This window comes from Pan paniscus, chromosome 11 (assembly GCF_029289425.2).
Source record: "Pan paniscus chromosome 11, NHGRI_mPanPan1-v2.0_pri, whole genome shotgun sequence".
NCBI classification, from domain to species: Eukaryota; Metazoa; Chordata; class Mammalia; order Primates; family Hominidae; genus Pan; species Pan paniscus.
The window spans coordinates 25056815-25083268 of record NC_073260.2 but is presented as its reverse complement, the minus strand read 5'-3'; the positions used below and the strand labels follow the sequence as shown (position 1 = coordinate 25083268).

The window sequence follows — 26454 nt, the reverse complement described above, 5'->3', positions numbered from 1 at the left end:
CCGAGGTGGGTGGATCACAAGGTCAAGAGTTTGAGACCAGCCTGGCCAAAATGGTGAAACCCCATCTCTACTAACAATACAAAAAAAAAAATTAGCCGGGCGTGGTGGCGCACACCTGTAATCCCAGCTACTCAGGAGGCTGAGGCAGGAGAATCACTTGAACCTGGGAGGCGGAGGTTGCAGTGAGCCAAGATCGTGCCATTGCACTCCAGCCTGGGTGACAGGGAGAGACTCTGTCTCAAAAAAAAAAAAAAAGAAAGAAAGAAAGAAAGAATACCAATTCTACATAACTTTTCCAGAACATTGAAGAGGAGAAGAATAATTCCCAACTCTTTCCTTGAGGCTGATACTACCCTGATGTCAAAGCCACACAAAGATATTACAAGAAAAGGAAACAATAGACCAATATGCTTCATAAATATAGCTACCACAGTTCTCAAAAAAATTTTAGTTAGAGGAACCTAAGAATATATAATAAGGATAATACATCAAGACCAAGTGGAGTTTATCTTAGGAGCACAAGGATGGTATAACATTTGAAAATAAATCAGTATAATTCACTATATTAACAGACTCAAAAAAGAAAACCCATTTGATCATCTCAGTAGTTGCAGGAAAAGCATTTGAGAAAAATCTAACTCCACTTCTGATAAACTCTCAACAAACTAGGTATAGAAGTTCCTCAACTTGATAAAGGACATCCATGAAAAACCTAGTCAACATCATACTTAGTAGTGATTGACTGAATGCTTTTTTCCAAGGAGCAGAGCAGAAACAAGTCAAGGATATCTGTTCTCACCACTTCTATTCAACATTGTACTGGCAATTCTAGCCAGTGCAATAAGGCAAGAAAAACAAATAGGAGGCATTCATATCAAAAAGGAAGAATTAAAACTTTTCATTTGTAGAGGAAATAATGTCTATGTAGAAGATCCATTGGCATCCACAAGAAAGCTACTAGAATAAGTGAGTTTAACAAGGTCACAAGACACCATATCAATATGCACAAATGAATTGTGATTGTATATACTAGGCAATATGCATAAATGAATTGCATTTCTATACACTAATCAATGAGCACAAATGAATTGCATTTCTATACACTAATCAATGTGCACAAATGAATTGCATTTATATACACTAGCAACAAACAATTAGAAATGGAAATCTAAAAAGCAATACTACTTATAATAGCATAAAAACATGAAATACTTAGAGATACATCTGACATTAAGTGTGCAACATATGTACACTGAACTACAGAACACTGGTAAGAGAAATTGAGGAAGACTTAAATAAATGGAGATATATACTGTGTGCATATTTCAAAAGACTCAATATTAAGATGTCAAATTTCTTCAAATTGGTGTATTGATTCAACACAATTCCAATCTAAAGCTTATCGGGTTTTCATGTAGAAAATGACAAGTTGGTCCTAATATACATATGAAATATAAAGGACTTAGAATAACTAAAACAACATTGAAAGAGAAGAGCAAAGTTGGCAGACTAATGGCACTTGATTTCAAGACTTATTACAAATCTGCAGTCATCACGAAACTGTGGTATTGCCATAAATAACTAACAGATCCAAGGAACGGAATGAAAGGTCCAGACATATACCATACATATACGGACAACTGATTTTTGTTTTTGTTTTTGTTTTTGTTTTTTTGAGATGGAGTTTCACTCTTGTTGTCCAGACTGGAGTGCGATGGTGCAATCTCAGCTCACCACAACCTCCGCCTCCAGGATTCAAGTGATTCTCCTGCTTCAGCCTCCCCAGTAGCTGGGATGCACCACGATGCCCGGCTAATTTTGTATTTTTAGTAGAGACGGGGTTTCTCTATGTTGGTCAGGCTGGTCTTGAATTCCCAACCTCAGGTGATCCACCACCTCGGCCTCCCAAAGTGCTGGGATTACAGGCATCAGGCACCACACCCGGCCTGGACAACTGATTTTTAACAAAAGTGCAAAGACGATTCAGCAAATACAAAATAGTCTTTCCTAACAAATGGTGCCAGACAAGTGATGCCTCATAACATGTACAAAAATTAGCTCAACCTGGATCATACACCTAAATGTAAAACCGAAAATTAAAACACTTCTAGAACATAGAAGGACATCTTCAAGAACTTGGATAAGACAAAGATTTCTTAGATATGATACCAAAAGCATGACCCAGAAAAGAAAATGTGATAAATCAGACTTCATCAACATTTAAAACTTTTGCTCTTCAAAGGACACTATTAAGAGAATGAAAAGACAAGCCACATACTGGAAGAAAATATTTCTAAATCATATATCTGATTAAGGATTTGTATCCAGAACCTATAAAGAACTTGCAAAACTCAATAATAAAAATAAGCAGCCCCCAATTTTTTAAATGGGCAGAAGATTTGAATAGACACTTCAAAGAAAGTATACTGATAGCAAATAAGCACATGAGAAAAAGATTAATATCATTAGTCATTAGACAAATGCTCATTCAAACCACAATAAGATGCTATGACATACCTATTAAAATAGTGAAGAGTTTTAAAAGACTAACCATACCAAGTGTTGGCAAAGAGATGGGGCAACTGAAACTTTCAAATGCTGATAATGGGAATTTAAAGTGGTACAATCACTATGGAATCAGTTGGGCAGCTTCTTTGAAAGTTAAACATATCCCTATTGTATAATCAAATCATTCCACTCATAGATATTTACCCTACATAAATAAGGACATTCAGCCACATGAAGACTATACTTGAAGGTGCTTAGCAGCTTTATTTATAATAGCCCCAAATTGAAAAAAACCTCAAATGTGTATCAGCCGGTGAATAGATAAAGTGTGGTATATTTTGCAATGAAATACAATTCATCAGTAAATGGATTGAACTATTAATATATGCAACAACATAAGATGATTCTCAAAATAATTAGGCTGAGTGAAAGAACTCAGATAAAAAATAGTATAGACTGTGTGATTTCATTTATATAAAATTATAGAAAATGCAAACTAATCTGCATTGAAAGAAGATAGATCAATGGCTCCTGGAGATGGGAGGGTAGGCAGGAAAGAAAGATTACAAAAGGGTGTGAGGAAAGTTTCTGGGGCTATGGGATGTTATTGTCTTGGTTGTTGTGACAATTACAAGGGTGTATACAGACAGATATGTCAAAACAAATCAGATTATACAATTCAAATAGTATAGTTATTATCTTCAGTTTTACTTTAGTAAGACTGTTTTTAAAATTACCCCTTCTTTGCACCTGATGGGTGTATAGGAGACAGCCATCAGAGTGCAAAAATGAACAGTTAGGACATCACGCAACTGGTTCTGTGAAGCCAGTATTATCCTGATACCCCAACCAGAAAAAGATGTCACAAGAAAGAAATCAACAGACAAATATGCCTTATGAATACAGATACAAAAATCTTTAATAAAATATTAGAAAACCAAATTCAGCAATATGCCTAAAGGATTCTACACCATGACAAAGTGAGATTTATCCTAGAAATGCAAAGCTGGTTCAACTGTTGGAAATCAATCAATGTAATACACCATATTAATAAAATAAAGGACAAATATTATAGAGTCATCTCAATAGATGCAGAAAAAGCATTTGACGAAATCCAACACCCTTTCGTGATAAAAACACAACAAACTAGGAACAGAAGGGAACATCCTCAACCTGATAGAGAATATCTGTGAAAATCCCACAGGTATCATCATATTTAATGGTAGAGGACTGAACACTTCCCCCAAGATCAGGAGCAAGCCAAGGATGTCCACTGTTACCACTTCTATTCAATATTATACTGAACAAAATTAGTAGAACTAATAAACCAAAGTTGCAGGATATAAGATTAATATACAAAAAATATCATTTCTATATATAACATACAAACATCAATTATATGTCTATACACTAGCAATGAACAATTCAAAAATGAAATTAATAAGACATTTCCATTTATAATAGCATCAAAGAGAATAAAATAGGAAGAAATCTAACAAAAGAAGTGCAAGAAGCTGGGCGTGGTGGCATGTGCCTATAGTCCCAGGTACTCAGGAGGCTGAAATGGGAGAATCTCTTGAGCCCAGGAGTTCAAGTCTAGCCTGGGCAACATCTCAAAACCCCATCTTAAAAAAAAAAAAAGTGCAAGACATGTTCAGTGAAAATTTCAAAATGTTGATGAAATAAAAGAAAACCTAAATAAATGGAAAGACATCTCATATTCATAGGTCAGAAGACTTTGTGTGGTTAAGATGGCTATACTTACCACAAACAGAGCTACAGATTAAATATAATCCCTATCAAAATCCAAGCTGACTTTTTAACGAAATCTGACAAATTGATCCTAAAATTCATATGGAAATGCAAGTGGCCCAGAATAGCCAAAATTTTGATCTTTAAAGAAGATCAAAGTTGGACAACTCACACTTCCCAATTTCAAAACTTATTACAAAAGTATAGTAATCAAGACAGAAATAAAACCTTACATTTATGTCCGTTGTTTTTAGCAAGAGTGCTAGGGCAATTGAATGGGAAAGGAATTTTTTTTCAATAAACAGTGCTGAGACAATCACACAATCACATATCACGTACCAAAGAAGTAAGTTGGACCTCTGCTTCACACCACAGGCAAAAATTAGCTAAAAATGAAATATAGACCAATGTAAAGGCTAAAACTGTACAACTGTTAGAAAACATAAAAACACATTTTTATAACCTTGTGTTAGGTAATAGTTTCTTAGATATGACACCAACAAAAGCGAAGCACATAGATTGGACTCCATCAAAATCAAACACTTTTGTGCTTCAAAAGGCACCATCAAGAAAGTGAAAAAACTCACAGTAGGGGAGAAAGTAGTTACAAATCATATCTCTGATAAGGAACCTGTATCTCTAATATATAAAGAACGCTTACAACTCAAGAATAAAAAGACAATCCAAATTTAAAATGGACAAAGTATTCAAGTAGACATTTTTTCCAAAGGAGATACACAAATATCCAATAAGCATGGATAAGACAAATGAAAACCACCAAGAGAACCACCAATAGCTCAATAAAGCTATTATCTTTTAAAAATGAACAGGTAGAATTTAGATTAAATGGGACCCTCCCGAAGCCTGACCCCTCAGCCTACCTCCATCAGCACTGGGTCTTGACCTGCCTGGTCTCATTGCATCCTTCCAGCCCCTTGGGAGGGAGATGACGTCTTATCCTATTTTACAGATGAGGAAACTGAGGCTCAGTAAAGGGAGGTGACTTGCTCCTGGTCTTATAATATAAGGCTAGGAGATTCTAATACATGGCTTTCTGCTCATGAGCTTGAAGGCCAAGCCCCAAGAATGTGTAATAATGGCAGGCTCTTCTGCCCCCAGGGGCCCCAGCCCTCCCTTCTTGGCTCAGACCCCAGCATGCCCCCTTGCCAATTGCTCTCCTAACCCTTTACAAGATTGGCAGCAGAGGTCAGGAAAGGAGGCCAAAGGTTCCTGGAATCGTTCACACTGGGTTTGAATCTAGCACAGTCCACACATGGTGTCTGTGTGACTTTTAGCAAGTTCCTGCCCTCTCTGAGCCTGTTTCCTCATCTGTAAACAGGGGATATGGTGTGTCCCTGGGTTGATGTGGGAGCATGGAAGTGTGGTGGTACAGGCAAAACATCCGGCACCTAACAGGCCCTCAGTGAACTGGGTTATTTTTAGTTTTTAGGGAAATCCTTCCTTAACAGAGCTTTTCAGAGCTGTGGGAGGAGGCTGCAGGCCCTTTTATTCTGTCCCTTGAAGACCTGGGACAGGAGCTCCTGAGTGTGTCAGAGCCTCCTCTGTGGAATCCCTGAGCCGGGCTCCTCTTTCTCATCTGACGGAGAGCACAGGCTCCCCTCAGAGCCCAGGTGGACTGGCATCTAGTTTGTGAGCTGTTCACACTCACTTGGTCGCTTCACAGAGGAGTCACTGATATCCCTGGAAAGGCTGGGAGGGAAAAGGCAGGCTCTGAGGTCCCAGGTGGCTGGCGGGACACGCTGGCCATGAGCTCACTCGCTCCATCACTTCCTGTTCTTCCTGCAGGGCGACTCTGGCGAGATGGGCTTCCCAGGAATGGCAGGTCTCTTCGGACCCAAGGTACGGACTCCCACTGCTCACTGTTCCTGTGGGGTCCCATCCATTCACCCCATTCATTCATTTATTCATTCAACAAATATTTATGGAGCACTGAAAACATTGGCTGGAAAACAGCCAGAATCAGGCATGAACACCCTCATCCCCCAGTACTCCAGAAGATCTAGGTTCCAAGCCCAGCTACACAATTACCTGCTCTGTGCCTTGCAAAGTCACTTAGTCTCTCTAAGCCTTGGTTTCCTCATCTGTAAAATGGGAGCAATGACAGTAGAAGACTGTTGCAAAAATAAAGACCAGGGGCATATGCCACACAGCAATGAGCCAACACACTGCTGGTACCTGCTAAATAATTGTAGGTGTTTCTTACTCCTTCTGGGGCCTCTCAGGTAAGGCCTCTCTTGACAAGAAGGGCAAAGGTCGACAGACCCCAGGGGTGAGGGAGCTGTGGGGGCCCTTTACCCAGTGGCTGCCAAGTACAGACAGCCCTTTCTCTGCCTCCCACAGGGCCCGCCTGGAGACATTGGCTTCAAAGGCATCCAGGGCCCTCGGGGGCCACCTGGCTTGATGGTGAGTTCCCTCCCTGCTGTCGGAGCAGAGATGATTGTCCTAGGCCCAAGGTTGGCCAGCCATCAGCTGGCCTGTCTTCATCCTCTTCTTGCTCCTTGACTCATGAGCCCTTTCTGCCCACAGGCCTGGTTCCCACCTTCACTCCTGCCATTCCCACCAGCTCAGCCCCCATCCTTCCCCCCTTTCACTCTTGCCCCCATCGCCCCACTCTTGAAGCCCACCCCTAGGCACAAAGGAGGGGCTCAGGAGATGCATGGCCTGGGCCTGCTTCAGATGGTCTCCCTTCCACTCCCTTGCGACGCTCGGGCTGCCCTCCACCCCGCTCCCCGTGTCTGTTCCCCAGGCCCTAGAACAAGGACACATGAGCCTTTCTGTCTCCTTTAGGGAAAGGAAGGCATCGTCGGGCCCCTGGGAATCCTGGGACCTTCGGGACTCCCGGTATGTGTGGGGATTCGACAGGAAGACTCCGGGGTCCCCTTGCCTTCCTGGCTCCAGATTGTCTCTGTGACTCAGTGCCAGTCTGAACCTCAGTTTCCCCATCTGGAAATGGAGCTTCCCCTCTGGGCCCTGTCTCACTGGGCCGTGGTTTGTTGCAGGGTCCGAAGGGTGACAAAGGCAGCCGTGGGGACTGGGTAAGTGGATGGGCTGGGGCTGAGGGACGCAGCGCTGCAGGGGCGGGGGAGGGGTGGGCTCCCAGAGTTGGGCCATGGCTCAGCCAGGTTCCCTAACTCTCTCCCCTGCTTCTGTCTCCCTCCAGGGATTGCAAGGTCCGAGGGTGAGTGGGCTGGGCATGAGGGCTGTGGGGCGGGGCGTGGGGCGGGCACCCTGCATTCTCCTCCCGGTGGTACATTCTCTCCCTCCGGACCTCCGTCATCCCGTCTGTGCCAGAGGAACCATTGTCCCTGGGTCCCAGGTCTGCTTGAGGAGGGACTGGGTTGGGGAGAGATGAAGACCCTGTGGACCAGGGCTCACTCTTCTTCTCTTGTTCCCCCAGGGTCCTCCCGGCCCCAGAGGGCGGCCCGGCCCCCCGGTAGGTAACTGAGTGCTGGGTGCATCTTGGACTCCTGGGGGGTTCCTTTGAAGGAGACTCAAGGCTTCACCGGCAGACTAAGCCTTGACCCTGAACCCCACAGGGGTTCTTGTAGCCCACAGACTCCTAGGAGAGTATAGGGCATCCCCCGAACATTCACTTTTGCCTACGTGGGGTAACACCTAGGGGCCAGGCCTCCAGAAAAGCATAAACCAGCCCAGTGGGGCCCACCAAGCCTCCGGGAAAGCAGAAGCCAGCTTGGCAGGTCCTGCATGCTTTGATGGCCTCCCCGGTCTCCTGACACCCTCCCAGATTCCAGCACACTGTCCCTGTCATTTGACTGACCCGCTGTCTTCTTTTGCAGGGTCCTCCAGGGGGTCCTATCCAATTGGTAAGTTGGAAACATTCTCTTTTGCCTACTTGGGGTAAGGCCTGAGGGGTTTGGCGGAAGAGGCTGCTGGCCCTCTCTGGCCCTGGTGGCTAGAGCCCTAAGCTGAGTCTAGGGACGCCCATGTCCTTTTGTCACTTCATACTGGAGACTTGGACCCGGAAGCAACAGAAAGAGCCCTGGGCCAGGAGGCAGGAAACCTAAGTTTTTGATGTGTCCCTGACTGAATCCGGGAAGATGCTCCAGCCACCGGGTTCGTGGCCCTATCTGTGTACTCCATACACGTGGGCTGATTGCAAGGGTCTGTACATCTCAGATTCTGAATCCAAAGAGAGTTGGGGCCGGGCGCAGTGGCTCATGCCTGTAATCCCAGCACTTTGGGAGTTCGAGGCGAGCAGATCACCTGAGGTCAGGAGTTCGAGACCAACCTGACCAACATGGTGAAACCCTGTCTCTACTAAAAATACGTAAGTAGTTGGGTGTGGTGGGTGGCACCTGTAATCCCAGCTACAGGAGAGGTTGAACCCGGGAGGAGGAGGCTGCAGTGAGCCAAGATCGAGCCACTGCACTCCAGCCTGGGAAACAGACCAAGACTCTGTCTCAAAAAGAAACAAAAAAAACAAAAAAAAAAAAACAAAGAGAGTCGGGCCAGGGGGCAGATTGGGGCCCCTGCATTCTTCCCTATTGGCCACTGTGGCCCTATCCGAGAGCATGACTCCTCCCAAGCCCTGTGACGAGTCCATCCACATTTTACTATTGCACGGTGGCTACACGACTATTACTATCAGGCCCCAACAGCATCCCAGGGCACAGCCGCGAGGAAAGACTGAATGGGCCAGGAGCCCTTGAGCCATGCGTCATTCAGAACCTCTGCTCTCCTCATGCCTGCTCTCACTGCCACTCCCTCTGCACCATCCTCAAAGACAGAGTGACAGCCCTGGCCTCTCCTCTGCAGCCTTCCCTTGTCCTTCTCATCAGTAAGAAAGGCAGGGAAAGGAAAGTGAAAAGATCCAGGAAAAACAGAAAATTAGAGGATTCTGCATTTTTTTGAATAATCACTACTAATGCTAATTGAGTGCTTGCTCAATGCCAGACACCATTACAGGTGCTTTTCTTTTCTTTTTTTTTTGAGACGCAGTCTTGCTCTGTCTCCCAGGCTGGAGTGCAGTGGCACGATCTCATCTCACTGCAACCTCCTCCTCCCAGGTTCAAGCAATTCTCCTGCCTCAGCCTCCTGAATAGCTGGGATTATAGGCGCGAACCACCACGCACAGCTAATTTTTGTATTTTTAGTAGAGACGGGTTTTCACCATGTTGGCCAGGCTGGTTTTGAACTCCTGACCTCAAGCCATACACCCGCCTCGGCCTCCCAAAGTGCTAGGATTACAGGCGTGAGCCACCATGCCCGGGCTACAGGTGCTTTTCATGTATTCACTCATGTGTTCCTTTCAGCAGTTCTTGTGAGGAAGTTTTATTATCAGGTCCATTTTCAAGACGAAAGAACTGAGAAAGAGTTAAGCAGCTTTCCCCAGATTATGCAGTTAGTAAGTGGCAGGTCTGGAATTTGACCCTGAGGAGTAGCCCCAGAGTCCCCGGTTCTGGACCCCAGGCCTCAGCTTTTGCTGTTTTCATGGCAAGACCACAGCTCTGTCTCTGCCAAGCCCAGTGGTAGGGTTGGGGGTGCAAAGTTATATTAGACCATTAAAGTGCGAGCCAAAGGAGAAACACGGGGACTGGGGGCATAGAGAAAGGGGGCCTCCCTCATCTTAGCCTGGAGTCAGAAGCTTCGGGAGAGGCTTCCCATCACAACTGACATCTATAAGATGAGTCTAGGGCAGGTTTTCTGAGACACAGTGCAACTGACATTTGCATAATTCTTTGCTGTGAGTGACTGTCCTGGAGGATGTTTAGCAGAATTCCTGGCCTCTAACCACGAGATACAAGTAGTACCCCCTCCCCCGGCTTGAACAACCAAACTGTCTCCAGATATTGCCAAATATCCCCTGGGGGGCATTGTCGCCTCTCCTTGAGAACCACTGGTATAGGAGATAGCCAGATGGTGCATTGAAGGGAGGGAGAGGTCCTCCAGGCAATGAGAACAGCATGTGCAAAGGCCCCATGGCCAGATGGATCATGGCGTTTAGGAACTTAGAAGTACTATAGTGCGGCTGGTGCCACAGCACATATGAGGGAGAGGAAAGAGACATGGCTCAAGACCACAGTGTTCAAACTGGGTCTTATAACCATGTTGAGGAGTCTGAACTTAATCCTGAGGGCAATGGGGAGCTATTAGTACCTGGGGAAAGGGAATGGCAGGGTCAGCTTTGACTGTCTGCAGAGAGGAAGGACCGAGAGTTCTGCAGAGGGCATATGACTTGGCCAAGATCCTGCCAGGGAATGTGGCCCTGGGGCTCCCACTTGATGGGTGTGGAGAACACTGGGGGACCACGATACATACCCTGTCTTTTCCTTGCCCAGCAACAAGATGATCTTGGGGCAGCTTTCCAGACGTGGATGGACACCAGTGGAGCACTCAGGCCAGAGGTATCTCCAGGGGCTCTCCCCATGTGGGATCCCTTCCTGGGAGAAACGCAAATAGATAATGGCCCACATGTGGTCAGTGCCTTCCATGTGGCCTGCATGGAGCATTTCAGAGTCCTGGTCTTGGTGGCATCTCGCATCCACAAATGGGGGTTTGTACTGAGGCTCAGAATGGGCAGTGAGTCCAAGGTCCCATGGCCAGTGCAGGTAGAGCAAGGCCAGAAACAGGCCCTGAACCCTTGAGCTTTCTCCGGAGGCCTCTCAGAGTCTCCAAGCTCTTGCTGGCTGGAGTCAGGGGGAGAAGCTTGCCTGGGCCCAGAGCCCGCAACAGCTTCCCAGGGCTCATCCCCACGTTTCTTCAGCAGTAAGAAGCTCATGGTTAGCTCGTGGGGCTCTGCTGAGAACCTGGCCTGTGGTCAACTCAGCTGTAAGACTCCAGGCTGAGAAGGGAGTCCCATGTCCTCTAGTCCAGCCTGGGTCAGGAGCCTCCTTTGCAGCCTTGCCTCCTTCACATGACAGGGAACTTACTGCCCCCAGCTCAAACCTCCTATGAACATTTCTGTTTGTTCCCTGTGCTGGATGCTGAGACAGATGGATGGCCAGTCACAGCCTTGACTTTCAGAGGGCTCACAGTCTAGGGTGGAGGACAGCATGGATGAGCCCCTTACCATCTGTCCGGGGAGGTCAGTGGAAAGAGAGGGGAACGCTCAGGATCCAGTGCGGCTGGAGAAGGGAAGCGTTTCCTTCCATTCCTAGAAGCCAGTGATGCCGCACAGGAGAGCGCTGACCTGCAACATCCTTAACATGATGAAGGAAAGTGGCTCCGTTTATCAAGCACCTCCTACCCACTCTGCATTGGCGGTAGAATAGAGGCTTATTTCTCGTGCACGTAAAAGTTAATTTGGCTTGTTGAGGACAGACCTTGGCTACCTGCCAGGGGCTCTGCCCTCTTCCTCTCCCACACGTGGCTCCCAAGGTCACTCCACACCAGGGGGAGGCACCACCGGGGAAAGAGAGTGTAGAGAATTGTGCAGGAGGGTCTCTGGGCCAGGCCTCTATGGGGCTAGCATCACTCCACTTCCATCCCGTTGGCTAGAGCACAAATAAGGCTGAAGATGTAGTCTGTCCAGGCAGAAGAAATGGATTGGGTGAGCGGCTGCTGGTCTCTGACACACGTTCACACATGCGTGCACACACATGCACACACACACGTGACCTCCGCCACCCCCAGTGGAAGGAGGGTTTATTTAGCTCTGATTTGTAGCTCTGGAAGCTGAGGCTTAAGGGAGAATTCTGGCCAGGGTAACCCTGAATGGCCGGCTGTTTAGCATCTGTGGTCCCCTCCTGCCCCCTAGTGGAGATCTGCTCCTCTCAGCTGAACTCCTCCTCCCAGCACTTGTGCCTGCTGGCCCCAGTCCCGTCTCCTGGTGCCTCACAGAGACCCTGGCTCCCACCCTAGGGGAGCCCAGTGGGGGCTGTGTGACCCCCAAGTCAGCTCCCCCCAGCACCTCCCCTTCCTCCACAGGCTCTTTGCAGATAGAGATTGGGGGCCGCTGCCGAGTGTCCCACGCACCCTCGCCTACCTCATTCACGGGGCTCTGCCTGTCCCATATCAGAGAACATGGTCTGACCCTGAGCTCTTTTCAAACCTCTGAGCCATTGTGATAGCCTCTCCTCCTGCACTTTGTCCCTGGCCCGTTTTCTTATCTGCAAAATAAAGAGAAACCCAACCTGTGCTCTAGCCATGACCGTGGAACCGAGATACCTCCCAGGTTGTGAGAACCAGGGGCTGTGGAGGCTTGAACCCCAGGCTGGACCAGGACCCTAAGGTCCCAATGACCACCCTCTCCTTGTGACAGAGTTACAGCTATCCGGACCGGCTGGTGCTGGACCAGGGAGGAGAGATCTTTAAAACCTTACACTACCTCAGCAACCTCATCCAGAGCATTAAGACGCCCCTGGGCACCAAAGAGAACCCCGCCCGGGTCTGCAGGGACCTCATGGACTGTGAGCAGAAGATGGTGGATGGTGAGAAGGCTTCCTGCCGGGGGTGGGTGCGCCTGGCGGTGGGGAGCTGGGGCAGGTGGAGTATTTGATTTCCGCCGCATTTTGGCTGAGTTTTTGTCCTCAGCAAGACAGATACACTGGCAGTCATTTATTCACTCAGCAGTCACAGAGCCTCACAATATACCAAGATCCGCATGCTGGGGATGACCATTTCAGTGCAAAGAGACAAGAGCTCTGGCAGAAAAAGCTCCTGAGGCTGTAAGAGTCCCCACCCCCGGGGCCCATCCTGTCACAGGCTCCCGGATGAGCCAGGATTTTCCCCCTTTCTGAGCATGAGGACTCTGCTCTCTCATCTGTGAGCTGATGTGGTGCTGTGAAGGACAAGCTGCGGAGCCAGACAGACCTGAGTTCCAATGTCAGTCCTGCCTCAGACTTGGTCTGTGAGCTGGGGCAAGCCACGGCCCCAACCCGAGCTGCCCTTGCCTCCTCTGCACAAGTGGCTGGGACTAGATGGCCGGTTGTTCCACTCTTGAGCTGCAAAGGTTTTGGCTTCCTGAGAAGCCCAGTGGGGAAGCTAGATGTAAGCAGCAGTGCTGGCTGATGGGGTGGGAGACCTGACTCCTACCCTCCCCCGGCAGGCCCTAGGAGGAGCCCTAGGCCTCGAAGAATCCATTCAACTAGGTGATCCCCCAATCCCTTGTGCAAGTGGCCCAGCCTCTCTCAATGTCAGTTATCTTCTCTGTAAAATGGATACATCCCAGTAGCAACATAGGCAAGTACTTAGCCATGTGACCCCTCCTCTGGGGGCTCTGCCCGTTGTGAGCTCTGCCCAGAAGGTTTCCTTCCATCTTGGTTGGAGGAATCCCTTTTCTGCTCACCCACCCTGACTTCATGCTCACCTGGGGCTCGGCAGGTCACAAGATGCAGGGTCCATCTGCAGAACCAAGGTATGGGCTCATCCCCCAGATACATACATCACCTCCATCCCACGCTGCCTGCAGGTACCTACTGGGTGGATCCAAACCTTGGCTGCTCCTCTGACACCATCGAGGTCTCCTGCAACTTCACTCATGGTGGACAGACGTGTCTCAAGCCCATCACGGCCTCCAAGGTACCCATCAGCTCCCACACTGCCCCCCAGGCTGTCTGCCTCTATCCCCAGCCTGCCCTGGGCCACAACCAACCCAGGTTCTGTTCTGAGCTATGCCTGTCTTACTGCATGCCCTTGGGAAAATTATCGCCTCCTTCCGAGACTCAGTTTCCTTATCTATAAATTGGGAGTGAGTAGGACTAATTTGTAACCACAAACCCTTTCGAGTCATATGATGCTGATGATTCTTTCTTCAAATAGAATCTTCTGCCTAATATCTAAAGCAGAGCAGTTGGCCAAGCTGGCCTGGCTTGTGGAACTATGAATCATCAGCATGAAATAAAAGAGAAAACTAGCATGATGCTCATCTGAAGCATGTTGCGTGAATTATGTATGCAAATACTTAACTCATGTTCAATGCCTGCGTACCACGTGCCTGTTTCTGGGTTGAGCATTTTAGGTGGTACAGGGCCACTCAGCAACAAACCAAGGCAGGTGGCAGCATGAGACCTGACAGCTCCCTCGCCCAGGGATCCTCAGTGGATTGTGGGTCTGTAGTTCCACTAAGCCTTCCGAATTTGGGGGCAATTTATGCCACAGTGAGAAGCTGCTCCAACTGCGGGGGAAAGGAACCCTCCCATTTCATCAGCCACATACCCTGGGAGATGCCTTGTGCTGACTGGGTCAGACTGGCAGTTTGAGAATCTCTAGGAGAGGCAGCCAGCCAGTCGCCAGGTCTTTGTTGGGTCCCTATCATGTGCCAGGCCCTGAGCCAGGACAGGGAGGTCAGACTCGAAACTCCCCTGCGGCCAGAGCTCACAGTCCAGCAGGGACTTGGTGACCTCCACAGGCTCTCTTCCCTGGTGACTCAAAGGTTTTGGGATCACGCAGCAAACCTGCCTAGCAGAGGGGTAAGGCTGGATTTGGCGCCTGGGTTGGCGGCATGAATGCCCAACTGGGTCACCTTCTCCATCAGAAACAATGGCAGGGAGAGGCCCTGGCTCTGTGTGGGAAAGCGCTGAAGCCACAAATCCTGCCCTGGTCTGCCATTTCCGGCAGCACCCCATCGCACCTCACAGGGATCTTGGGACTTAGGAAGGGTCTCGAAAACACCTCTCATTTCCTCTGCATTCCATGAGCCTCTTAGTCTTGGGCAAAACCCTCTCCCTCGCTGAGCCCCTGGATCCTAGCTCAGCCCAAAGACCCCCCATACAGTAAGGGAGTGGATCAGATGGCACCAAGATCTTTGAAGCTCTGGCTCTGGAGTCAGGCAGGCCCTTCCCACTTATGCAGCCAAGAACCTGTAAGACCAGCTCACGCAGACCTCAGTTTCCCCGTCTATCAAGTGGGCACATGTCTGGGAGCATATCAGGAAATGCTTGCCAGGAAGGGGCCTATCCCTGTTCCCTCCATAGAGAGGCAGGGAACCCTCGGTGTGGGGGGTGTGGGGGGTGTGGGGGGCAGCCTGAGCCGCTCACTGCCGTTGCCTCTCTATAGGTCGAGTTTGCCATCAGCCGGGTCCAGATGAATTTCCTGCACCTGCTAAGTTCCGAGGTGACCCAGCACATCACCATCCACTGCCTTAACATGACCGTGTGGCAGGAGGGCACTGGGCAGACCCCAGCCAAGCAGGCCGTACGCTTCCGGGCCTGGAATGGACAGATTTTTGAAGCTGGGGGTCAGTTCCGGCCCGAGGTGTCCATGGATGGCTGCAAGGTAACTCTCAGAGCCCCTCCTAGGCCCTTCATGTGGGGACAACTGGAAAAACACTTGTTTGGAAAAATGTGTTTCTATTATAAGATTATATCTAACATTTTAATACTATACTATATTAATGTGATAGATATGATTTCATCTTTGTGTAATATAACAGTTTTCTAAAATCGTTTTTTACTCACTTTCCTCTCTGGGAAGCTCTGAGGGGAGGTCTGGGCTGGTAAAAATTCTTTGGGCTAGTAGATGTTGTACTTACTTGCAAGGCTCTTTCAAAGAAGATATAGTTCTTCTTCCTGCTCCCACCCTAGTCAGGCTAATTTCTTCTCATTATATTTTTTGGTCATTTTCAAATGCCCTGAACAGGGTGGGTTGTCAGGGTAGGGGAAGACAGAAAGTTGAGAAAAGGCAAAAATCAGTTTTATAAGACTAAACAAAACTAATAATACTACACAGTGTTCACGAGGATGTGGGGAAACCAACAATCTCGCATGAAGCTGTTGGAAGAAAATAAATTGGTAGAGGCTTTCTGGATAGCAGCTCTAATATATATCCAAAACCTTAGAAATGTACTTATTTTGGGGGGAGCTAAGCTATGAAGACACAAAGGCATAAGAATAGTACAACGGAATTTGAGGACTTGGGGAAAAGGGTGGGAGAGGGGTGAGGGGCAAAAGACTACACATTGGGTACCGTGTACACTAAAGAACTTATTCATGTAACCAAACCCCACCTGTTCCCCAAAAACTTATTGAAAAAATAAATTAAAAAAAAATATATATATATATATATGAGATGTACTTGTTTTTTGGTCTAGCAATCTAGAACAATCCTTCTAGAATTAGTTCTAGGGAAATAATTAAGAATGCACACAAAGGTTTAGTTACAGTGATGTTCATGACAGCATTACTTACAAGAATAAAAAGAGTGGAAGCAATCTAAATGTGCCATATAGGTCATTGCTACAATGAAATACAGTATAGCCATTAAAAATTGTGAGGAAAGATGGAAGGGAAAATGCTCATGATGTATGATAAGAATCACGATGGATGTACGTGTGCACTTTTCCTTCTGCCTTCAGGTCCAAGATGGCCGCTGGCATCAGACACTCTTCACCTTCCGGACCCAAGACCCCCAACAGCTGCCCATCATCAGTGTGGACAACCTCCCTCCTGCCTCATCAGGGAAGCAGTACCGCCTGGAAGTTGGACCTGCGTGCTTCCTCTGACCTCTGACCTCTTGGCCACTCTAGGCCTCATGGAGGAGGGAAGAGGAAGAGGCAAGGGGAGGGTACTGAGGGGCAGATGGCTCCAGGAGAGGCAGCTCCCCTGCCCAAGGGTCCTTGGGCAGACCCCAGCTGTTGTCTGCCCAGTAGAAGTGGGTGGGGGTAGGAGGGGATAGGGTGTCCTTGGGAACAATGGATCCCAGCTTAGCCCCAAAGACCAACCAAAGAGCCAGCCAGAGTAAGCTGGACCTGCAACCTGCCTGAGCCCCATGGCCTCTCAGCTCTGCGGCCACCCCGTTCCCTCCCCAGCTTCCTGCCCAAAGAGCCCCACATTCAAGCCAACTTGAGGGAAGGGGGCGTCTCGTCAGCTGGTCCCTGCTAGGGAGCTATTGATGTGCAATATTAGAAAGGAGACATGAAAAAAGGAGAAAAGGAAAGACAGAAGTATATATATATATTATTTAAACAAACAAAAAGAAGGTGCGTTACTATTTTTTTTTCACCCGGGAAAGAGGTGAGAGGATGGGAAGGAGCAGCCAGGCGTGGGAAGCGGCGAGATCCTCGGGCTGGGGGTGCCCACGTTTGCTACCTCCCACTGTGAAATCGCTGGTGCTCGCAATTGTCTCTCATAGTGTATGTGATTTTTTTAAGGAAAAAAAAAAAAACAACCCTATTTAAGATTCTGAAGGTGCTACCATTATTTTGCCACAGACTTTGAAGAAACTTTTGGATGTGGGGCATCATCCGCATCTTTCTCTCTCCTCCAAATGACAAAGTTTGGGGAATTTTTGAATTTTCCTAGCATCGCCCTTGTGCTCATCAGGTAATCTGCTAAGGAGGAAAAAAGAAAAGAAAAAAGGAAAAAAAAAAAAGCAAAACAAAAACAAAAACAAAACCCTACCGGAAACCAGAAGTAGAGAGATTTACCGTATAACTTATGGACTTTGAAATGTCTGTCCTTTTAAGGCAGCAGGGAGGCCTGGGTGCGAAGCATGTTGGCTTGGCTCTTCACGGTCCTGGAGGGAGGTGAGGCTGGCCTTGGAAGGCGTGCCCTGGAGAGGTCTTGGGTGAAAACTTGACCTTGAAGAAACCAATCACAAAAGCGGCGTTGGGTCAGGGCTAGCCTTAGAGGTGAAGCATCAACATGGAACCATCTCAGGAAGCCGCATCGCCTCTTCCGAGGTCCTCAGTTCCAGGAGCCTGTCCTTGCAAGATGCAATCATCGTTCCTGCTTTTTCATTGTCATTAAATTCTGTAGAAACCCATTGTCATTAGCTCCAAGTGTAAATTTGGGTCAAGGAGACAGAATAATAATGGGAATCTCGGAGTTCGACACCATAGTGACATTCAGCGTCCTCTGAATTGTGCTACATCAGCGAACAAGTCGGCGCTTGAATTGGATTTTGAGGTTATTTTAACCATGGAATTATTTTTATAGAAGGGGAAAATGTATGTGAAAGTCTCTATTGTGTATTTCTCTCCTAAAGTTGTGTCTCTTTGGGAATTGGATTTGATTTTTATTATTTAATACCTCACTTTGGCCCGTCCCCCCTCCCGACACTTCTGTATCCTCGCCCTGCCGCCCCAGCCTGGACGCTCTGCGTGGAAGTGCATGTTTGTAGCAGCTGGGGCCTCATCTCAGCGCTCGGATCCCTCCTGCCGCCAGAATCCGCTGGCCTCTGTCTCATTCTTGGGTTTTCCTGCTGTCTTCGTTTACGTCTCTGTCCACATGTCAATGTATTAAAACCCCAATGGGTTCCGTTTCTCCTTTTCCCCTCTGGATTTTAAATAAATATTTAAAACTGAGGCAATGGAATGACATGCCTGTGGTCCCGTGCTGCTTCTCAAAGCTCAGGGGGGCAGTTTCTGGCTGGGCTGGGACAGGGAGTGGGAGGAGATGCTCAGAGGATGCCCTCCTTACACTGTAACGAATACCACAAACTCGGTGGCTGCAAACAACACAGAACCGTCTCTCTCGCAGTTCTGGAGGCCAGAAGTTCACACAGGCAAAGTGTTGGCAGGGCCACACTCCCTCCAAAGCCTCAAGGGGAGGATCTTTCCTTGCCTCTTCCCGCTCCTGGTAGCCCCAGTCATTCCTTGGCTTGCAGCTGCAGCACTTCGGTCTGTGTCCCTGTGGTGACACGTGTTCTGATGTGTCTCTCTGCTCCATCTTCTCTTTATTAGGACCCCAGTCATATTGGATTAGAGCCCACACTCATGACCCCACCTTAACTTACTTTCATCTGCAAAGGCCTTATCTCCAAATGAGGTCACATTCACTGGTGCAGGGGGTTAGGACATACCTTTTGGGGGGACATGATTCAACTCCTAACACACAGGGAGGAGGTACACTGAGGTTAACATGAGCAATTTGTTTGTATTATGATTGTGGTTAATTACACATAACATAAAGTTTGCCACTGGTGATAGTACATTCAGAATGGTGTGCAACGTCACCATGATCTAATTTCGTATTATTTTCATCACCCCTAAAGGAAACCTGTACCCATTCTAGCAGTCCCACCCTCCCCCAACCCCTGGAAAATCACCAGCCTGCTTTCTGTGTCCACGGCTCTGCCTACTCCAGACATTTTATATTACATTGGTGCCAAAGTAATTGCGGTTTTTGTCATTACTTCTAAATGGCAAAAACCGCAATTACTTTGGCACCGACCTAATACAAGTGGAATCATACAGTATGTGGCCTTTTGTGACCCCGGCCTCTTTCACTCAGCGTGATGTTTTCAAGATTCATCTGTGTCGTAAGGTGTATCAGTACTTCATTCTTTTTATGGTTGAATGTACTCCATTGCATGGATAAACCACATTTTGTTTACCTGCTCATAAGCTGATGGATATTTGAGCCAAACTGGTGGACATTTGGGCTGTTTCTACCTTTGGCTATTGTGAATAATGCTTCAAAAGGAGTGATCCCTGCCTGTCACATTCTTGAGAGAAGTCACAATAGTACCTGCCACGGAAGAAGTGAGTGGGTGTGAGTCTGGGAGATGGGGTTGCCAGACTTAAAAAATAAAAATATAGGATGCCCAGATGAATTTGAATTTCAGATAAACAATAGCTATTTTTTAGTACAAGTATGCTCCATGCAATTTTGAGGATATGCTTATGCTAAAAATCTTTTTATTTATTTATCTGAAATTTATACGTATCTGAGTATCCTGGCCTGGAGCCCACATTTCCTGACCCTTGTTTCAGATCTCTTTCTTCCTCAGCTTATTCCTCCTTCCCTGGGACAATGAATAATCAGAACTTTTCTGCCATTCTCATTGAGGAGAAAGAACACATCACTAACAGTTGAGTTTATACCCAGGATTTTATATTTTAAAAACTTGCAGCTGGGCGCGGTGGCTCACGCCTGTAATCCCAGCACTTTGGGAGGCCAAGGTGGGCGGATCACGAGGTCAGGAGATCGAGACCATCCTGGCTAACACAGTGAAACCCCGTCTCTACTAAAAATACAAAAAAAATTAGCTGGGTGTGGTGGCGGGTGCCTGTAGTCCCAGCTACCCAGGAGGCTGAGGCAGGAGAATGGTGTGAACCTGGGAGGCGGAGCTTGCAGTGAGCTGAGATGGCGCCACTGCACTCCATATTAAGGGATTTATTATATGAAATTGGCTCATGCAATGATGGAAGCTGACAAATCTTAAGATTGGCTGCTGGCAGCTTTGAGACCCAGGAAAACCCAATGGTTCAGTTCAAGTCCAAAGGCAGGGAAAAAACCTGTCCCAGCTTGAAGGCAGTCAGGCAGAAGGAATTCGCTCGTACTCAGCCTGCTTGTTCTATTCAGGCCTTCAACTGATTGGATGAAGCCCAGCCACATTGGGGAGGGCCATCTGCTTTACTCAGTCTCCCATGGGATTACTCAAATGTTAATCCCATCCAAAAACGCCTTCAACTGATTTGATGAAGCCCAGCCACATTGGGGAGGGCCATCTGCTTTACTCAGTCTCCCATGGGATTACTCAAATGTTAATCCCATCCAAAAACACCTTCACAGACACACCCAGAATAGTGTTTGGCCAAATATCTGGGCACCCTGTGGCCCAGTCAAGGTGATACATAAAATTAACCATCACACTCCTCAAGCTGAGGTTGAAAGAGAAGGAATAGAAGTGAGCCAGATGGGGAAGGGCACTTGGGGGAGAGGGAACAGTGCCTGCCAAGGCCCAGAGGTAAAGGTAGCACTGTGCATTTGGGAACGGTAAGTGGTCCCATGTGGGGCTACAGGAAAGGGTGAGGAGGTCTGTGGTATGGAGCTGGGAACATGACAAGTCACAGGTTTGCACAGATGAGCAGAGGTCTGAGTTGGCAAGTTGGGTTTGACTGCCATGGGGCCCTGGAGCAGAGCCATCCAGGAGGCAGCTGCCTGCGCTGCGAGGAAAGGAGAGAGGTCTGCACTGCACTCAGAGCTCTGGAGGCATCAGCAGCGTCTGCTAGGCCTGGAAGACATGGGTAGAGATTGAAAAAGCCAGCCAGAAGGGCCAGAGGGGGAAAGCAAGAAGAGCCGTGTTAGAACTGTGACACTCACGACTCTCGGCCTGATCTCCAATCCCAGGTGGGCCAGTGAGGATGCTGGAGCTGGGCCAGCTCATTCCCAGCAGGGGCAGATAGGAGGTTGTTGGGGACAGAAGGAAACTTTTCCTAAACTGGCAGTACCCACAGTTCCCAATCTCCTGTTGCACAACTGAGTGTCAGGAAACAGCCAGGTGGACTTCCCAGGCTGGGCCAACTCCAGGGGAAAGCCCAGGCCAGCCTGTGTTTGCCCTGTTCACAATGAATCAAACCCTAGCTATGGTCACAACCCATAATGGCCGGCAGCCCAGGATTGGAAAAATGAGGAAAAGAAGAGCGAGAAAAAGAGAGACTGGCAGTCAGATTCCAGTTCCTGACTGGGACATGGCCCTGGGTAGGTCATTCTTTCTCTCTAGGCCTCAGTTTCTCTCTCTGCAAAATGGGGCCAATATGCTCTGCCTTTCTTGCCAGCCACAGAAAGGACTATTGTTCAATAATAGTAGAGTGAACGGTACGAAATAGAATAATATCCAATGCTTTTGGACCTGCAAAACCCAGTTTCATATGGTTCAACCGAAGAATAGCACCATTCAGAAGAATAATGGCTACAATTTCTTGTGCATGGACGGCACACCAGGTGGCATGCTCGGTGCGATCTCATGCGCATGTGCATGTGATCCCACATTTTCATCTCATACACAATCTCGTGGGACACATGTTGTAACCCTGGCTTTTCAGATGAGGAAACTGAAGTTCAAAGAGGTTACTTAAGTTGCCCAAGATCACAAAACAGGATTTGAACTTGAGAAAATCTTTTTGGGTCTTTCCTCAGCCCAGACACAGAGTTCCCCATGAGGACAATTTGCTCGGCCTATGTATTCTCATGTGGAAGCAGGTCACAAGTTGGTCTTACATAGACCTTGGCTCTGGCCTTGATGAAGAAGGGTGGAATGTGACTTTTTCAGGAAATGAAGTGTTTCAAACAGGTGCATTTCCCTGATGACTTCCAGCTCACCTGCTGTGTGACGTTTCCCACGCTGCCTCGCCTCTCTGGGCCACTTTTTTCCTCATCTATATAATGGGGGGAATGTCTTATTTTCTTGAGCCTAGGATAGACACGTTTTCATGTTTTGATATCTTTAAAAGTGAGATGTAGCTTGCAATCACTGAAGTACATATGCAATGCAGGAGTTTTTCTTCCCTCCCCACCCCAGCTTGTCTAGGGGATGGTTAAACTGACAGCGATAGTTATTATAATCAGAAGACCCTTAGGAGCAAATTTATTTTATTTAACAAGCATTTTATGGGTGTGGTAGCTCATGCCTGTAAACCCAGCACTTTGGGAGGCTGAAGTGGGAGGATCACTTGAGCCCGGGAGTTCGAGACCAGCCTGGGCAACATAGTGAGACCTCCCATCCCTACCAAAAAATTTTAAAAACTTTAAAAAACCAAGCATTACAACTATGTACCAATTTAATCTTCATAACAACCCAATGAAGTAGGTACCACTATTATTCTCATTTTACAGGTAGAGATACTGAGGCACAGAGAAGTTCAGCACCTTGCGCTTCACCGCCAGCCTGTACTGCCTGCCCTGAGGCCTTTTCTCTCTCTTTTGTTCCTGCCTAACTTCTTTTGACATCCTGCCAGGGCCAGATGGAGGATAGGGCCAGACGAGCTAGAAGGACTACTTAAAGCCTCAGTCTTTAGAGGCATTCATGCATACCTGAAATGTTAGGAGACAGAGAAAATTGTACTGTGGTAGGGTAGGTGCCAGATGAGCTTGGAGGAATTACTTGGATAGTCTAAGGTGGAGAGTGAGACCCCCAAGCAGCAGCCTGAGGCACAGTGAGGACACTGAAGACCACTTACTCCTGCCGAGGAGAGGCACTCAGAAGCGCCTCTGTACTGCATTCACAGTGCACAGCTCCGCTTTGAATGGCGGTAGCTCTCCTTATTCACCCTTCCCCTACACAGGCTGCGCCTGGGATCTCTACACTCGAGCAGACGGAGACCCCAGATCCCATTGGCCTAAGTGCCTGAACGTTATAAATCAAAAGTATTTTAAATGAAGCTGACATGTTTACCTTTAAGTTTTAGAAATTTAATTAATTATCCCAGCACTTTGGGTGGCTGAGGCGGGTGGATCACAAGGTCAGGAGATCGAGACCATCCTGGCTAACCCGGTGAAACCCTGTCTCTACTAAAAAAATACAAAAAAATATTAGCCGGGCGTGGTGGCGGGCGCCTGTATTCCCAGCTACTCAGGAGGCTGAGGCAGGAGAATGGCGTGAACCCAGGAGGTGGAGCTTGCAGTGAGCTGAGATTGTGCCACTGCACTCCAGCCTGGGCAACAGAGCGAGACTCCGTCTCGAAAAAAAAAAAAAAAGAAAGAAATTAATTAATTAAATCGTGCCCAAAAGATTTGTACAATTAAAAATTATTCACGAGGCTAGCATGCAGCCTCTACATGCCCATGTCAAGAACCAGATTCAATTGTCCTGACGCAGTGACTCACAACCGTAATCCCAGCACTTTGGGAGGTCGAGGCAGGCGGATCATTTGAGGTCAGGAGTTTGAGACGAGCCTGGCCAACATGATGAAACCCCGTCCGTACTAAAAATATAAAAATTAGCCAGGTGTGGTGGCAGGCGCCTGTAATCCCAGTTATTCGGGAGGCTGAGGCAGGAGAATTGCTTGAACCTGGGAGATGGAGGTTGTAGTAAGCCAAGATTGTGCCACTGCACTCCAACCTGGGTGACAGAGCCAGACTCTGTCTCAAAAAAATAAAGAGAAAAAGAACTAGATTCAGGCTGTATGTGGGCACCATCTACCGACATCAGACACACACATTTAGGAGTAATTATGATGCAATATTGCCAAATGTTTCTCAGCAACCATGTGCAACTGTTGCATGTACTGTTTATTTCTAAATCAGGAGGATCTCTCTAACCACACATTGCAAGAAAATAGACTTTCAGTGTTTCTGGCAAAACAAGAGTTTTTTTGTTGGCATTTATGCTGAAAGGGAAGAGTTAAAATGTTAATTTGTCTTTTTTCTTACCTCCAAGTTCACTCAAATCCTCTCTTGAAGCAGTGTCTGTCTCCTATGTCTGCGGTGGCATCATCCACGAAGTATCAGGACACTTGACCTGTTGTTTTCAGAGTCGAGTGCCACATGTAGAGATTGTTTCCTGGGGCCTGAACAGTGCTGGTTGTGAAAGAGAATAATCAGTGATGTGGGTGCCACTGTGCCAGTACCAGGCACCAGATCCCAAAGGACAGAGGTGCTTATCTGTTATTTAATAAACTGTTGTGTGTGTGTGGGTGTGTGGGTGGGTGTGATATGTGGGGCTCTCTAAATCCCTGGGCCCCAATAGTCCAGGTCTAATGGTGGTGCTGTCCCCACACAATGCTCAGCTTCTCCTCAAAATACATGGTATCTGGGCTGGGCACGGTGGCTTACACCTGAAATCCCAGCACTTTGGAAGGCCAAGGCGGGTGGATCACTTGAGGTCAGGAGTTCAAGATCAGCCTGGCCAACATGGCGAAACCCTGTCCCTACCAAAAATACAAAAGAAATTAGCCAGGTGCGGTAGTGACACCTGTAATCCCAGCTACTAGGGAGGCTGGATAGGAGAATTGCTGGAACTCGGGAAGCGGAGGCTGCAGTGAACTGAGATGGTGCCACTGCACTCCAGCCTGGGCGACAGAGTGAAACCTTGTCTCAGATAGATAGATAGATAGATAGATAGATAGATAGATAGATAGATAGATAGATAGATGTAGATAGATAGATAGATAGAGATAGATGATAGATGATAGGTAGATGATAGATAGATAGATAGAGATAGATGATAGATGATAGGTAGATAGATAGATGATAGATAGATAGATAGATAGATAGATAGATAGATAGATAGATAGATGATAGATAGATGTTAGATAGATGAATGGTATCTGGAGTCTGTCCCCATCATCTCACCCCTGGACCACTGCATCAGCTCCAGCTGGTTTCTCAGGTTTAATCTCCTACCCTAGCCCTCCCCATTCTTCCCATTCAGACAGAGCGATCTTTCTGAAGAACCAATCTGGTTATGCCTTTCCAACCCCTTTGAAAATCTTTCCATTTCTCTCCTACACCTCCTAAGTCTAGCGAACCCCTCAGCCTGGCTTCCATGCCCTGCAGGCTCCATCTCCTGCCAACCTCTTCAACATAAAGTCTGGCCACTCCCACTTATCATGTGCTCCAGCTGCACAGACTTTCCAGCTCCCTGATACACCCACTCTCTCACCTGCGCTCTTCCCTCTTGATAACTCCAATCATTGTTTCAAGCCTCAAATTAGAGCAATGTAAATTCAAGAAACAAACCAAGCTGGCAAAAACACAAAAAAGAAAGGAAAAAAAAGGGTCATTTCTGTTCTGACAAGGATGGGGATAAGGAGACTCACTTGTACACTGCCAAACTGACATTCAAAATCCTTAGTGCTTTTGGATTTGTCATGTTTGGGAGGAGGGTTTTTAAATCATCGGCTTTCTTGAGGTTGAATAAATAAAAGAAAATGCACACATTTTAGGTTTACTGTTCAATTAGTTTTTACAACTATACGCGTGTGTATAATGGCCACCACGATGACAACCTGGATCGTTGTCATCCACTTCAGTGTTCTCTCATATGCTTTTGCAGTCAAATTGCCCTCTTTTGCCCTTGGCAACCACTGATCTGATTTCTAAAATTATAGATTTGTTTGAGCTGTTCTAGAACAGAACCATACAGTATATAAGCTCCTTTGTATCTGGCTTCTTTTGTTCAGCATAGCGTTTTTGAGATTCATCCATGGTGTTATATGTATCAATAGTTTAACTATTTTTATTGTTAAGTAATATTCCTTTGTAAGAAAATGCCACATTTTTATTTACCATTTTCCTGTTGATGGGCATTTGGATTGTTTCTTTTTTTTTGGTTTTTGTTTTTGCTTTTGTTTTTGTTTTTGTTTTTTAGACAGAGTCTTGCTCTGTCACCAGGCTGGAGTGCAGTGGCATGATCTCGGCTCACTGCAAGCTCCACCTCCCAGGTTCGAGCGATTCTCCTGCCTCAGCCTCCCGAGTAGCTGGTACTACAGGCGCATGCCACCACACTCAGCTAATTTTTGTATTTTTAGTAGAGATGGAGTTTCTCCATGTTGGCCAGGCTTGTCTCGATCTCTTGACCTTGTGATCCGCCCACCTCGGCCTCCCAAAG

At 47.3% G+C, this 26454-nt stretch overlaps 1 protein-coding gene across 6 annotated transcripts in view; it reads left to right on the top strand.

The window, feature by feature from the left end:
• Nucleotides 1–18497, top strand: part of COL27A1 (collagen type XXVII alpha 1 chain) — a 156843-nt gene extending 138346 nt beyond the window's left edge. For 3 of the 6 annotated variants that reach the window (XM_034928907.3, XM_063594253.1, XM_034928905.3), the window contains 12 exons: nucleotides 6067–6120; nucleotides 6622–6684; nucleotides 7069–7122; nucleotides 7281–7316; nucleotides 7442–7459; nucleotides 7679–7714; nucleotides 8079–8105; nucleotides 10581–10646; nucleotides 12503–12671; nucleotides 13652–13761; nucleotides 15238–15456; nucleotides 16535–18497. In XM_034928907.3, coding sequence (XP_034784798.1) covers nucleotides 6067–6120; nucleotides 6622–6684; nucleotides 7069–7122; nucleotides 7281–7316; nucleotides 7442–7459; nucleotides 7679–7714; nucleotides 8079–8105; nucleotides 10581–10646; nucleotides 12503–12671; nucleotides 13652–13761; nucleotides 15238–15456; nucleotides 16535–16681 — 999 coding nt within the window. In that variant the 3' untranslated portion in view covers nucleotides 16682–18497. Of the gene's footprint in view, nucleotides 1–6066; nucleotides 6121–6621; nucleotides 6685–7068; nucleotides 7123–7280; nucleotides 7317–7441; nucleotides 7460–7678; nucleotides 7715–8078; nucleotides 8106–10580; nucleotides 10647–11399; nucleotides 12473–12502; nucleotides 12672–13651; nucleotides 13762–15237; nucleotides 15457–16534 lie in introns of those variants that run through there. The other 3 variants (XM_063594254.1, XM_034928910.3, XR_010109099.1) reach the window with 3 other exon arrangements.
• Nucleotides 18498–26454: the final 7957 nt, after the last annotated feature.